The sequence below is a fragment of the Lolium perenne genome, chromosome 7 (assembly GCF_019359855.2).
Source record: "Lolium perenne isolate Kyuss_39 chromosome 7, Kyuss_2.0, whole genome shotgun sequence".
In the NCBI taxonomy this organism is placed as follows: domain Eukaryota; kingdom Viridiplantae; phylum Streptophyta; class Magnoliopsida; order Poales; family Poaceae; genus Lolium; species Lolium perenne.
In genome coordinates this window covers 262,490,323-262,505,382 of record NC_067250.2, presented here as the reverse complement: position 1 = coordinate 262,505,382, position 15,060 = coordinate 262,490,323, and the positions used below count along the sequence as shown (strand labels likewise).

General features: G+C 44.3%; 1 protein-coding gene across 1 annotated transcript; it reads left to right on the top strand.

The window, feature by feature from the left end:
* The first annotated feature begins 7,319 nt into the window (after positions 1–7,319).
* On the top strand, positions 7,320–14,187 carry LOC127315315 (transcription factor bHLH48). The gene is made up of 7 exons (XM_051345814.2): positions 7,320–7,774; positions 7,847–7,984; positions 8,221–8,286; positions 9,710–9,778; positions 9,933–10,007; positions 11,060–11,297; positions 13,655–14,187. Exons 1-7 carry the CDS (start codon positions 7,466–7,468, stop codon positions 13,696–13,698), a joined length of 939 nt encoding a protein of 312 aa, XP_051201774.2. The 5' UTR covers positions 7,320–7,465; the 3' UTR covers positions 13,699–14,187.
* The last annotated feature ends 873 nt before the right edge of the window (positions 14,188–15,060 follow it).

The following is a 15,060-nucleotide window of genomic DNA, read 5'->3' as shown; positions in this document are numbered from 1 at the left end:
GGACCTCCGCCTCTTTTTGTTTGGGCCAAGAAACCCCCAGCCGCCTACTCAACTTCATCAGCGCCTCAAGTGACCCCGCCCTCCCAGCAACGCCGTTGTGCAGGAAATGCCGGCGGGCATCATCGATGAAAAGGTCGAGCACTGCACCATGGAGGACCCTCGCACCGGACTTTCCCTACGCGAGCGCTTTGCCAGATACGTGCCGCCCTTCCGGGACACCCGGGCCCTGGCCGCCTTCGTCAACCGCTACGGCACCCGTCGTCGTGGGGGTTAGGACTTGGGATGGGAGGATGGGGAGCAATGGAGGCAGAGGTGCGCTATGAGGGGAGGAGCGAGGAGGGGTATGTGAGCAACGACGGAGGTGGAGGCACCGGCACCGCGGTGCCGTCTCCTGCCGTCGTGAGATCAAGACCTTGCGTGAGATGCCGCCATGCTAGAGTGTGATAAGAGGAGGAAGAAGAATTTGGGGAAAGGAACGAGGTAGGGTAGAGTGGTATTTGCAAATCAGCACAACGTTCCCAATAGTACTAAACAAATGGAAAGGGGCAAATCATCGAGTTTCAAAATATTCTGGGGCAAAAGAAAGTAACCAGGTAAATAAGGGCAAAAGATAAACTACCAAAGTAAAGTTGGGCAAAAAATAAATTCCCCGGTGGCGGCGGCGTCTACACTTTGATACCCTCTTTAAGACGCTATCTTGAAGATCATTGGCCTCTACATGCTTTCCATGGGCTGGATGTGCACGGCGTCGCAACTGGCAGATGCCCGGTTGGCAACGAGAGAGTTCCATGTGGTGGCTTGCGTGGCAACGATATCGTTGATGAGCGATGGTCCGGTGGTGGCAAGAACTTGTTAGTCGGCTAGTTCCGGCTTGTGTTGGTCTTCTCTCGCTGTGGTGGTCTTCTCTCGTTGGGAAGTCGGAGCTGCTAAGGTTTTCTAGTGTCATCATTTGAGCGGGATAAAATAACCTGCTAGGGATGGTCCGGTGGTGAAGAACTTCTTTGGCGTGGGTCTTGCGCATCTACTATCCGGAGCTCGTCATCAAAGCAAGAGCTGCCTAGCTCTGTACGAGGAGCCACTTGTTTGGCATATGCCGATTGAGCTTCATGGTGCCGCTAGGACAAGGTCTCTTTTGATGGTTGTCTCTTTGGAGAAGATGGAGTCGCCACAGAGTGATGACGATGACATTGGTGGGCAACCTCGACGATGGCCCTCGCTTCGGTGGTGTGTGTAGCTTCTGCGGGTTGCTAGGTGGCTGAGTGTGCCCTCGGTCGGCGAGGGTGGTTGTACCGGTTCTTGGGCTGGTTTTCCGCTAGTAAACTGGTCACTCTATACTTCTTCTTATTAATGAAAAGGGCAAATCTTTTGCCTCAATTTCAAAAGAAAAACAATTAGACTAATAACTACTACCTCCATCCCAAGACTTAAGGCCTATATTTTTTTAGAAAGTCAAAATAGTTAAGTTTGACTAAGTTTTTTATCAAAAATCATTAACATGAAAAGTACAAAATCAATATCATTAGATAGATAATGAAATATATTTTCATATGGTACCTATAAAATATCATATTTATTCATAAATTCTTCTAAAAGTTCGTCAAACTTTACTTTGTTTGACTTTCTGAAAAAATAGACCTTAAGCCTTGTGATGGAGGTAGTAAGAACTAAGTTAGTTCTCGATAGATTAAGAACTAGTTAGACTAAGAACTAAAAACTAAGTTAGTTTTCAGCTGACTAAGAACTAAGTTAGTTCTCGATCGGTACACTGAGAACTAGTCACACCCAAATAAAAAAATAGATCAGCTTTTCGCCTAACGCACAAATATTGAACAACATCTCTTAACGGCCTATTAAAAATATTCCAGTAACTTTAAAAAAAATCAAAGCTAAAAAATGTTCACTATTAATAGATTTAAAAATGTCCCTGAACTCTAAAAATGATCTAAAAAGATTCGTACTTTAAAAGTATTCATGATTTAAAAATACGTTCGGATTTAAAAATAGCGGTTCACCAGGTAAAAAGGTGCAGATTTTTTTAAAAAATTGTTCATGATTTTAAAAAACATGTGAACAAATATTCGCTTGAAAAATGTTCAAACTAAAAATTGTTCAATGGAAAAAAGGTTCATATTTAAATAATGTTCACTCGCAATTTTTTTTTGGATTTAATAAAATGTTCCTGATTTAAAACATGTCCATTTAAAAAGCTATTATTTTATAGAAGGTCCATAATTGAAAAAAGTCCATGGTTGGAAAGATGTGCAAAATTGTCCATTGTTTCATACTCATATATCTATAATCTATGCATTACCCCCCAAAAAAATAGAAAGATACAGAAATAGGAAAGGAAACTAAAAAAGAATAGAAATGAAAACATAAAATAAGAGAAGAACCTGAAGAAAAAATAAAGAAAGAAAACAAAAAGCAAGTGAAAGAAGAAATGAAACGTGGTAGAGAAGGGAAAAAAAGGCGAGAAATGGACTGGCCCAATCTAGGAAGCTCTGAGGGCAAGTTCTATACACTGATCAGGTCGGCGTATTTCGGAATATTCTAGAAGCTTCTGATTGGAGTTTTCTAATTATTTGTTTGGTTCTTAGGTTAAGTCGGTTTGTTCGGTTTTCCCATTTTCTATCTTTTTCTTCTATTTTATTAAAAAATAGTTTTAAAATCTAAGTTTTTTAAAAAAATTAATAATTTCCAGTCTCGAACATTTTTTATCGCTGAACATTATTTTTATTGAACAATTCTCAGTTTTGTACATTTTTTAATTTGATTTTTTTAGTTTTGAACATTTTTAATTTGAACAAATTTCATCTTTGAACATTTTTCAAATCTGAATCGTTTCTCAATCTGAACAAGTTTTTTTTTATTAAAAGCCTGAAGTATATTTAAATAAAGGTTAAAAATAAAAATTGAGAAAACACAAAAAAAAAACTAGGAGAATAACCGAACAACCCAACAGGGAGGGTACGCGTAACGGAGTGATGAATAGGGGCTCCTGGAATGAGTATGCACAATAATTCCCGTAATGGAGTTTTAAATTAAATTTCATAATGGAAATTATTGTAGTTTAGAATTTAGTTTCAAATTTGGAGTTTAGATTTAAATATTTATGCACTTCAATTTAAAAAGTTAGAAATTCCCCCACATTTTGGATGCATGAGAATGAAATGCACAATTCACTCACTTCTCCCCTTTGCCCATCCTTATCGTTGGGTGTTACACATATCACTAATTACAACATGCAAAGGTGGCAATAAACCTACCACCCACCTAATCCTGCTCGGGTGGCCGCTCAGGCTTGTCGATGGCGCAATGTTTGCAATATCTAATTTCTTTATATTTTAAGCGCGATATTTACATCATTTCACTGCCTATTTTTTCAGAATTACTCGATTAGGCAGGCTAGCCAAAGTGCAGACGGTCGTTGTAATAAAAAAACTCATCTACACCAACTAAACAATTTAGCCTTCCTGTTCTTCCTAGGTTTCTACCTTAATACCTTTCGTAACGAAAACATTTCCCATTATTTCCCCTAATCCGGTGCATTTAATTTGCATATTCCTAAATGTTGCGAACTTGAGACTGGATCTATGAGTTATTTCATTCACTTTTATCTGAAGTTTCCCAACAAGTTTGATCCAGAGGCATGCCAATGTAGTTTACACTAAACTCTTTCACTTGCTCCGAACTCTCTCAACACTTTTGCACAAAACTAAAAGTGCACTTCTCATATTGAACTTATTACTACGTCTTGGTCAACTTAGGATTATCAAAGAATTTTAAGTCAAACTTTGTAATGGAAATTACTGTAGTTTAGAATATAATGCCGGACATTTAATCTAATCTTTTATATGGTGTGCTCAACCCTAAACATACACAAAGCGAATAACCGTGTCACTCGTTACAAATTATTTGTGCCGGTTGATGTATTATATTGTGTTTTATATGTGTTATCTCGTTCGCTCAAATGCTTAATATGTGCAGCTGTATCTATGAGTTGTTTCATTCACTTTTATATGAAGTTTCCCAACAAGTTTAATCAAAAGGCATGCCAATGTAGTTTATACTAAACTCTTTTACTTGTTCCGAACTCTCTCATCACTTTCCACAAAACTAAAATTGCACTTCTCATATTGGACTTATACATATGAATGTATCGGTCAACTTAGGATTATCAAAGAATTTCAAGTCAAACTTCGCAATGGAAATTACTGTAGTTTAGAATATAATGCCAGGCATTTAATCTAATCTTTTCTATGGTGTGCTCAACCCTAAACATACACAAGGCGAATAACCGTGTCACTCTTTACAAATTATTTGTGCCGGTTGATGTATTATATTGTGTTATCTCGTTTGCACAAATGCTTAATATGTATATATCATGGAAGAGTATCTTCGAGCGTGCGAGACCTACCAATAACTTAATGGGGCATTCTAGATTACCGTTTAGCAGAGTTTTCTGTCATTTGAACTTGACAACCTGACTTCCTTCCGAGAAAGCGTAAAAGGGCAAACGCATAATAGGGAAAGGTTTTTTTTTTTTTGAGAGGACAACAGGGAAAGTTTAGTTTTTTTTTTTTTGAGAACAAACAGGGAAAGTTTAGTAAATGCAGAACGGGGAAAGGAGTTCCATGGCCCAAAATGGAGCGGAGCAAGTTGTTAGTCTCTGAGGCAGAAAATGTATGGAGGCCCAGCACGGCGAACACTTGTGGGCTCGGTTCGGCGCAGGGATCGGCTGGGCTGGCGTGGTGAATGGCAGGCCCTCGCGGGACGGTGGAATGCACAGGTTGACGTAGGCGTTTTAGTACACCCTGGTGCATTCCCTCAACAAAACAAAAAAAAAAACATCGAGTGTATGCTCGTGTGTGGAGTGTGGTGCGCGCGGCGGACGTACCGATGGACGGAAGGAGGCTTCGGAATCTTCGCCCCGTGGCCCGTGACGGTGCTGCCGTCGCAAGCTTTTTTGCTCTTCCCTTCCCCGTAGGTCGAGTTGAGTTGACGCACACACTTGAGCAGGCAAAGACAGCGGCACATGGCCTTTGACTCTTCAGAAACTGTTTCGTTCATGCTCGTGTCCTCGCACGATTACACGAGGGTATACACACAGTCTCGGAGTCTACCACGTGCGTGCTCGTCTCCCTTTGTTTACGTCGGGCGCCGGTGCTAAACGTGCAGCCACACAAACTGACGCGTACAAGTTGAGTACGTAGAGGTGTAATTATCTTAACTTAACTAAGAGTATCTTCAGCGTGCTATCTACACATCCTTGCTATCCTGGCTCCGCCACTGATACAAAATCTACCGCCTGGCTACCTCTGTTCGTTCAGGTCGAGGCAGCTCAGCGGCTAGCCCAACGTATTTTTGTCTGTATTGGCTCTTGCGCGTTTATTTTTTCTTCGCTACTTTACCAAACAACACATGAATAAAATAGGTCACAAAAAACGACTATAACGATAATAAATTACCACACGGCCAGTGAATCACATACTTGTTTCTTCTCGAACCAATGTGTAAAACAACACAAGTTTCATACAACCTAGACAAATTAAAGATATATATGTATGTGTGTGTGTGATCGCGCATCACGTTGGCAGACGATGGCTTGTTTCTTCTGGAACCAAGCTATTATTTCCGGCTCTATCAAGCTGAAGTTGGCGAATATGATCCGGTTCTTCTCGGCGATCAATTTGGTTTCGATCTCAATGGCTTGGATTTCAAGAGCTCTCTTTCTAAGGTCCATGAAGCTAGCACAAGTGGCCTCTTTCTCTCGGTGCCGCTTCTCGTCTCTCTTGGCAAGTGCCTCACCCTTCTCGACCATCAACCCCTTCAAGGTCTCGCTCAATGCAACTGTGAAAGCATCACGCTTGAGATTGTCATTGGTGGCCTTGTGGTCCCTTGGCCTACATGGAAGGGCGCCACTGTTTGGGCCTTCCTCTTTGAGACCAATGACCGTCGATTCAACGCCGCCGCCATTCCTAAGAATCCTTTTGTAGGCCGCATACCGACTCTCCACTTGCGGCAGTCCTTGAGCTCTCTCCAAAAATGGACCAACATGTAGAACTTTTTATTAACGACCTTGAAGTAGGTCAAAGCAATAGGAACTTATACACACCACAACACGACACGTAGTTGCCAATTTATACAAGAAATGCCCCTACTCATTCATTTGCCCCCACTCATATATTTTTCTGGGTTCGCCACTGGCATGGGGAGGGATCACCGTCCTGCTCTGGTCGGAGGGGAACATGACGGGAAGGTGGAGGGGAGGGGACGGGCAAGGAGAGGTGAATGAGCGGGAGCGCCGAACTCCTCACCGGTGGCTAGAGCTCGCAAGCAGCCGTTGTTTCATCCGGGCTGGCAGGCTCGTACGACGTTGCTGACTGCGTCCCTGTCAAGCGCCTACATTAGCCCCGGAAAAGAACACGGGAACACGGGGGAAGGACAAGGACGGACCTCTATCGATGCCTATAACGCATATCCTCTCTGGCCATGGCCGAGGCATGGCAGCGCGAGAGTTCATGGATAGGACCATGAACAACGATTATAGAGGATGTGTCCGCCCTCCCTCACTCGGACGTGACACACCTAGTTTGGTTGCGACTAAAAAATGAAAAAGAGGAGCGTGGCGACGATTTTGAGGCCCCATGGTCAGTTCCCTTTGTGTTGACGATGATGGCTAGACGATGAGATGCCTAGACATGAAGAATGGACGTAGGGCTGCCTAAGGCTACGCAGACAACAATGTCCATGGCTAGGCCACATTCAAGCACCACCGCAGGGCCACGGTCGATGCATCCATGCTCCTTGTTGTCCTCACTGCGCTGGGCTTCTTCATGACCCTTTACGCGAAGCTGCTACTGCTCGAAGCGGCGGTGCACCGAGTCCGTAGATGAAACAACTCAAGAGAGTTAGAACAAATAATTACCTAGGACGTTGGCTAGTAGCTTAGTCAAATAGCTCTAAGGTTTAATTTAGTTCAGGATTCAATAGTTCAAGGAACAAGTAGTAATAGGATTAAAAGTTGTACCAAATTTCTACGAATTCAGTTTAAAATACGAGTACTCGTACTACAATATCCATTCTGTTTTTCTACTGAACAGTTCGAACAGCTGCTTCAGCTTTACCACCGCCGCACGGTCCACTTCTTCCGCCCGGCCCACTGCCCGAAACGGTAAAAGTCAAAACACCGATCAACCTCTACACGCCAGCTCTGTCCTATCTATTCCTCCAGTAAGAAAAGGGAAACCGCAGTAAAAAAAAACCCAGCTGCCTTCTTCTTCTTCTTCTTCCCGCTTTGACCACCCACCACGACTCCACGAGCAGAACCGCAGAAGCGAAGCAAAGCGAGCACGCAGACCCCTATAAATACGCCACTGCTCTTCTCCCGCCTGCCCTCCGCTCCCCTCTCCCCCCATTTCCGCAGCCACTTCCCGCCGCCCGCCGCCTCCGCAGCGCCGCCCCAATGCGCCACTCCTCGCCGACGCCGGACCTCCCGGCCGCCGGGGGCGAGATCCCGGCCCTGGCGCCCGCCTCCGCCGCGGCCTCCTCCGGCAGCGGCGGCACATTCACGGCGCTGCTGGGGCTCCCGACCTCCCAGGCCATCGAGCTGCTGCTCCCAGTCGCGGCGCCCGCGCCCACCTTCCCCTCCGACCCGCACCTCGTCGACCGCGCCGCCCGCTTCTCCTCCTTCGCGTCCCCGTCCCCGTCCCCGCCACCGCCTCCCCCTCCAGCCTCCGCTGCCAACAAGCGCAAGGCCGAGCCCGCCTCCAAGGTATGTATAGCTGTATACACGCTCCCACACTCCGTGCTGCGCGAGGTTTGATCGTCGGGCGTCTGGCTGCAGGGGAGGGCGGCGAAGAAGGGGAAGACGACGGCTGCCGGCGGCGAGGACAAGGGGTCGGGCGAGGACGAGAAGCCGGCGTACGTGCACGTCAGGGCCCGCAGGGGCCAGGCCACCGACAGCCACAGCCTCGCCGAGCGGGTGAGTATGACTCCAGCTCGCCCGCCGCTAAGCTAATGCTAAACCCCCGGCTAATCCCTACGATTTTGCTCTCTAAATCGTGGCAATGATTGGGTGATTAGGACCAAGTGACGCCGCTTCTACTGTAGTAGCCACTTTTCAGGGGGGCTTGATTCTGTTGCTTATTATAATATTATTATTCCTTAATTCATCATCTCTCCCGCTAATTTTCTTCTGTCCCATTCCAAACATAACAGGCCAGGCGCGAGAAGATAAACGCGAGGATGGAGCTGCTCAAGGAGCTGGTCCCTGGATGCAGCAAGGTCTGCAATTTCTCACCCTCTCCCTCATCCCAACCAATCTATCCTTGAGTCCATTTTGCGCCTCCTTCCTTCCCGCAGTTCAACAGTAACTTAGCAGTAGCAGAGCTCCCAATCTGAAAAAGGCTGTAGAAAAATAGTGCCACGGAGCCAGCCCTCTGTAAACTTTGGATGCTCCTCCTAGTATGCGCGAAAAGTACACCTTCGTGACCTTCGGTGCTTCTTTTTTACTGCTTTCGGTGATACAGCTGGTCCAACGCCGTGAAGGGTTCGGACGTCTTGGGCGCGGTATGGACCGCGTGTTTTGGCTCACTCGTCGCACAGATCATACTATAGCAGAAAAGAGCTTTTCAAAATGCAATGCGTTCCCAAACGTGGCAATGCCCAGATACAGCTTACGTAGCGACACCAACACATGGTCGTGTTTGCACGACGGATGTGTGGTGGAGAGTAGTGGCGGGATAATGCTGGCTGGCCTCGGTTGCTTCTCCAAGCTTGTGGACGATGATCCATCCGGTGCTAGCTCTAGGGGAGGGGAATGGGGTTCGGCCCCGGCAGCGGCTGTCTGGGCGGAATGTGGCAGCCACCTCGAAAGGCGACGGAGGAGGGTAGCCTGATGGAGCTTGCTTGCTTCTTCGGTCGCTGGGGACGCCGCGCCGCTGATAGTCCCCGCCCTTATCAGCGCGCAATAATGTTCTCATGGGTCGGCAAGTTTGGGTGTGGAAGCAAGACTACGGTGAGCTCCATGCCCATTGCCCAGCGCGGGTAGGTTTGCCTTTCGGGAGGATGGATGGCTGCTCTTCGTGCTTCATTAATGTGTGGATTTATGGAAAAGTGGTTGGCCATTGGCTCGGTGGTTCTGGATGGCTGCAGCTTTTCGGGTAGACGACTAGAGCTGTCAATCGGATTGGAAAACATTCGTAGTATAGGTCAATTCACCTACTGGGAGATTCGTGTGAGGACGATCCTATTGTTGCGTTGATCGGTTGATGTCAGTATGAGCTGGTAGCTTTTTTGCACCTGCTTAAGGACTCTGATCAAATAATTATGTCGAAAATTGCAAAGAGGCCCTGATGTTGTTGTACAGGGCACACCAATTTTGCACAGCTGACGGACGAGATACAAATGTTCAGAATGGCAAATCAAATTTTTGCAATGCCTTCCTTACCTATACGGCTATACTCATGTATGGCATGGGGCATGGCTATCCCTCAAATACAAATCTGGTTTCTAGCGCCTTACCTATATGCGACTCATGTATGACATTGACATGGCTGTAGCTTAAATACAAATCTGGTTTGCTGTAAAGCCTACGATTCATGTTTCCTTGCAATAACTGTGGGAATTTGGTTTGCTTTTACCTTTTATTACACAATATGGTTTGACATAATTAACAAATATTTTTTCATACGTTGGATTTTATCAGGTATCAGGAACAGCGCTGGTACTGGATGAGATCATAAATCATGTTCAGTCTCTTCAAAGACAAGTTGAGGTAACTATTGTTAACCGTTGTAACACCTGTAAATCCCAAATGCCACTTACTTTACACATAACATGCACCTCCTTATTCATCAAGGAATGAGTGAAATATTCCCAATTGTTTTATCCTTCCTAATTGTTTTCTCTTGTCCTTGTGGTTTGTCCAGTACCTGTCAATGAGACTCGCAGCAGTAAACCCGAGAGTCGACTTTGGTGGGATAGACAACTTTTTAACTACAGAGGTACCATTCTTTTCTCATCCTTTTTCTATTGCAAAGCTTTCCACAAGTTGGGCCTGCATGGATTTCTATTTTAAAAAAAAATTCCTCCAGACTACTAGGTCATTGTTAACTGCACTTTGTGTCAACTGTCAAGTCCACGGCCAAGATAATATTTTTTCCTTGCATTTAGCTGCTTCATTTTCAATATTAACTATTGAGACAACCTGCCTATGGAGAGAATCCTATGTCACCCACCACAACAACACTGAAATATGCTACTGTCCTTGTCTGGTTAAAAGGAAATATTTTTACCGAACCAACAATTGTAAGTTTCTTCATCACTACGATACATACCTGCCAGTTATTGCCCTCCAGCCAATGATCATACTGCACACAGCAAATCGGGACTGTCAAATAATTGTAAGCAACTTTACCACTATGGTACGTACCTGCCGGTTATTGCCCTCCAACCAATGTTCATACTGCACACAACAAATGGGGAATGTTAGAATTGTCAATCAATAATGGTACCATTTGTTGGTGCTTCCTGACTTGATGGTTTCACAAATATTGCCGATTTGGAAGGAACTGTGTGTGCGTATTTGCATTCTGCTTTAATGGCCTATTGGTGTACTGTTACTGCATCTTGTAGCTTTGCCCTTCTGAAAAAAATGATGCTACTATAAAAGAAATGAGTAGTAAAATAGTTTTTCTAAACTTGAAACAATGGTAATTTGAGTATTCCCTGGAATAAATAGTTTTACATCAAGGATATCGTTTGAAATTTTTTGTCGGTATGTACAAAGGGACTGCTGATGAGGATATTTGAATCAACGCTGCATTTCCAAAAAATAACCTGCAAAAGTTCAAATTGGCATGTTTATAATTCTTTAACTATATATTTAAGTAGTAATTTGATGAAAGTACTTCATAAGTCCGCTTGGCCAAAAGTTCATCCATGATCCATTTTTAAGTAAACTACTTTGCTACTGGGAAATTCAGCACTTGTTCCCCTTTATTACGTAATCTGTTGTTAGTCTTAAAATGCTTACTATGGTGTTTATACTTTATAGTGTGGAAGGATAACAGGTTTGAACTGTAAGAGTGGAATGGACATGGAGCAAGTCAGCTGGCCTGACATGGGCGTCAATGGAGCAAGGAATCTCATGCAGCTACAACAGCAGTTCTGGCATGGTGATTTAGCACATCCACAGCAACCAGCTTCTCAGTGGGATAAGCGGGAGGATGTTCACCCTCCTGTCTTTAGCAGCACCAGTTCATCTCTCTTCGGCTATGATCTCGCAAGCTCTGGTAAAACTATTGAGCACACATTTAGCCTATTGTCTGACTGAATTTAGTTGCTTGTCATTTACTTCCAAGTTTCTCAACCTTGCTCGGACCACCACTGTTTTCTCTTCCTCTGTCCGGGGTGTTTAAGTAGATAGGTGAACGTGAAATGTGTGATGTAGCTCAAAATATGGAAATAACTAAAGCTTTTGAAAAGACAAGCTATGAAAAATATACCATAGCCCATTAGAACCATGCTAAATGTCTGATGTCCTAGCATTGCTAACAGATAGCCTCCTTTCGGCAAACATGATTATACAGAAATGCAAGTTAGGAAAATGATTAACTCATGAAAACATGTAGTGCTGTAAGTAGTTTAAGTTGCATCAACATTAGTATGTTGATTATTATGGACAGGCTGAAACACATAGCTAATGAACATTCACTAGCAAAAAGCAGGAGACTATAACTTCGGTCGGAAGATTTAAGAATGCATTTCTTGGATCTTTGCTCGTTTTATTTGTTGTTCTTTCAATCATTATTGCCATCATCACCACTATTTTGGGTGGTAGGGGCCATAGATGTGTTCGTCTGGTGGATCTGTTCTCTCTGGCACTAGCGGACCCAGCTGGTGGGTGTGGCTGGGCCCAAATCATAAATGCATGTCTAGAAACGATAGCGCCCCCGTCTTTCCGTTTGGGCTTGGCTACATAAGGCCTGTAGATGCAGATCTGGTCCCTTTGGCCCTTCTGACCACTCGGACAACTGTGAAGGGTCCACCGTTCTGTATGTTGTCCACTGCATGTCTGGGGATCCTCTTTCCTGTAATGGAGGCTGCCAGCTACAATCACTTTAACCCCGATGCCACTATCTCTAGCATTGGGCTGGTTGCTTGTACTGCAATCGTCTAACTTTCTGAATTAAAGACAGTAGTGAAGTGCAAACTTTAAAAGTAAATGTGAGTTGATTTGTTACGTGTAAGGGTGGTTTGTGAGTTTAGGGTTTAGGTACTTGTACCTGTTGAAAAAGAAATTCATGGATGTACATCGTGTTATAACACGAGCATCTGCACAAAATCATGCAAGGTTACGCTATACAAAAGAGGCAAGAGGTTTTTTTTGCAACTGGAACTGTTCAAACAGTTATTCTGCATGTCGTGTACAGTGTAGATTGAGCATATTTTGCATGAATTTTTGCAGGTGCAAATATTTTAACATGATGTATTTTTGTTCAATAAAAGGTGCTTTATTACTTAAAAGGTTCAAGCATTACACCTGGCCTTTGCATTTTAACATGATGTATAGCCGTGAATTTTTGTAGATCTTTTCGAGATGCAAAAGTACCTAAGCACATGCACCCCATTGCATCTACAAATACAATTCCCACATAAACTGACCTGTATTGTCTAGACTATGGTGCCAGCTGATATGCATCCCTGCCATCTGGTCAATTTTTCCCGCAATCCTGGCAGTTCAAATAGACTGAATTTACATGACACAAACTTCCACAATAGCTTATACTATGTGACTATCCTTCTAGCTATAGATGGAGCAGCATCACTGGATAGTGGATTTTGACATCTTGTTGCGGGACCAATTGCCAGTTTAGAGGTCAATTCTATAGCTTGTAAACGACCATGTGGCTCGTGTCATAGAAACCAGGGAGCCAGCTCCATTGTTTGCATCGCAATGATGTTGCAGTTTTCTCGTCAGGAGTGTACTGCTTTTGCGTTGCCACTAGAGAAAAAAGGAAGAGAAGGCCTAACAGCCTTCTCGATCTGCCGTTTGGATCTGGGGCAATCGATATGAGGCTCTGGATCGAAGCAGGGTGCATTTTGGAGGGACAAGTGCTATTGGAGGTACAGGCCCAATCATGCAAAGCGTTCAAGAATCATTAAAACCATTAGGGCCCCTCCTCCTGACTAGATGATATATGTACTGCATTACGGCTGGCAGAATCTGTTTTTCGCCAGAAATTATTGCAGCTTCTTCAGGTACTGGTGCTTGCTCACAGCTGAGTGGCACACAGCAAGCTTTGTCCAGACTCGAGCCATCACCATTATCATGCAACCCGGCCTTGCGGCTCTGGATAGCTATAATTCGTGACCTCACATCAAAAAATTCTCTAATTTTGTTTGACTATTTGTACAAAAATTCCTTTATAGAAAAATAGACATGCTAACTCATATTATGTTGTTCTTATACGACAATGCTCTCAAACTTCTTAGTACCAGATATGGTTAGAAAATAACTGATGATGCACCTGATTACCAGCTGTTAGTTTTAGTATCTCAGTTACTGTCCGGCTGTGGCCAAATGCTACATGAGATCGAAAAACAGAACCCTACCACTGACTTGGATTATCTTCATGTCTTTCTACAGGACCGCAGCAGCAGCCAGCAAGCAAGCTAAAGACAGAGCTGTGAGCTACAACAGTAGATTGCAGGACTGGAGAGCGAGCTAAACATTTTATTTTGCAAAAAGAGAGCGAGCTAAACACGAACTGTAGTCGATATCAACGGCAGGATGCCATGGGAGCAAGCAATCAAGACATTATTTGGGCATCGACAACGGATGGACAGTGCGGCGAAGGGACTTGTTTCAACGGCAGCATTTTGAGGTGATGTACATACGACGGGGATAGGAAATACTGTTGGCGAGGTGGAGCTGAGCCGAAGAGGATGGGTTAGAATCGTATCAGGTTTCCCTGCAGCTATCTCTGTAGAGGTAGGCGAGCGGGATTGCAGTTTCTGGTTCTTAATGATGTATTCTTGGGAGTATTCCTTCTGACTATAGTGGCTGCCTAATCTTAAGATTATACTAGGACAAAGCCCGTGCTTCGCTACGGAGAGAGTGTTGATGAGTCATCCGGTCTTAAAATGTCGAAGCATATGTTGATTCCGCATTTTGCTATATATATTGGTGGGACACGTTGCAAGGGATCGAGGTGGTATTATTCAGCATTACACGTATCATATATGTTAGCTTGGTTGGTTACTCGGCAAATAAAGATGATATAATATGAGCTCCACTACTAACATGTGGATTAACACAACGCATCTCATCTGCCATAGCTTTTTTACTATAAAAGAGAAGAACGAACTCTGTAATCTAAAATAAATTGGGATACATTGGAAAGTAAGTGTTACCTATATAATCTGATCTGACTTAGCGGGGAAAAACAATAGTAAGCTAAGATTCAGACGCAGTCACGCAGGAGAAAGAATAAAAGAAATTATCGATCAACCTGTGCCCAAGAACCTGTTGCTACTGGTCAGAATTATCAACCTAGGCAGAAGGAGCAGCAGTAGTGATTTTCGTGGACTCGGTGGGCGGACAACTGAAGAATCAAACAAGCTTATGTTTCCTCCACGCGCGCAATTAGAAATTGATGAATCTCACTTTGCTTTCCAGATTGACTTTAGCACAGGGATGCAACCCTAGCACACCACGGGAGCACGTTGTATTGGATAGAGAATAGCTGCATGTCGATTCCTTTGAGCTCGATCGACCGTGGCGCTTGATCACGTGAAGACACACCTGTTGTTATCAGCTATTGTGCAGATCGAGCGGCGGAAAAATCTTGATCAGCCCAGTAGACCGAAAGCAGCTTAGAGATGAGCATTGGAGAAGCGAACGGAGGCACAACGTCGATCGCTGCATCAAACACAACCGAGACCAGCTCACCATAATCCTAGTTGGAGTCGTGCAACTGAGCTGAACTTTTGGATGTTGTGTGATGTGGATCGGTGGGCGATCTTTCACTCGTTCACGAAGGCATTGGCGTA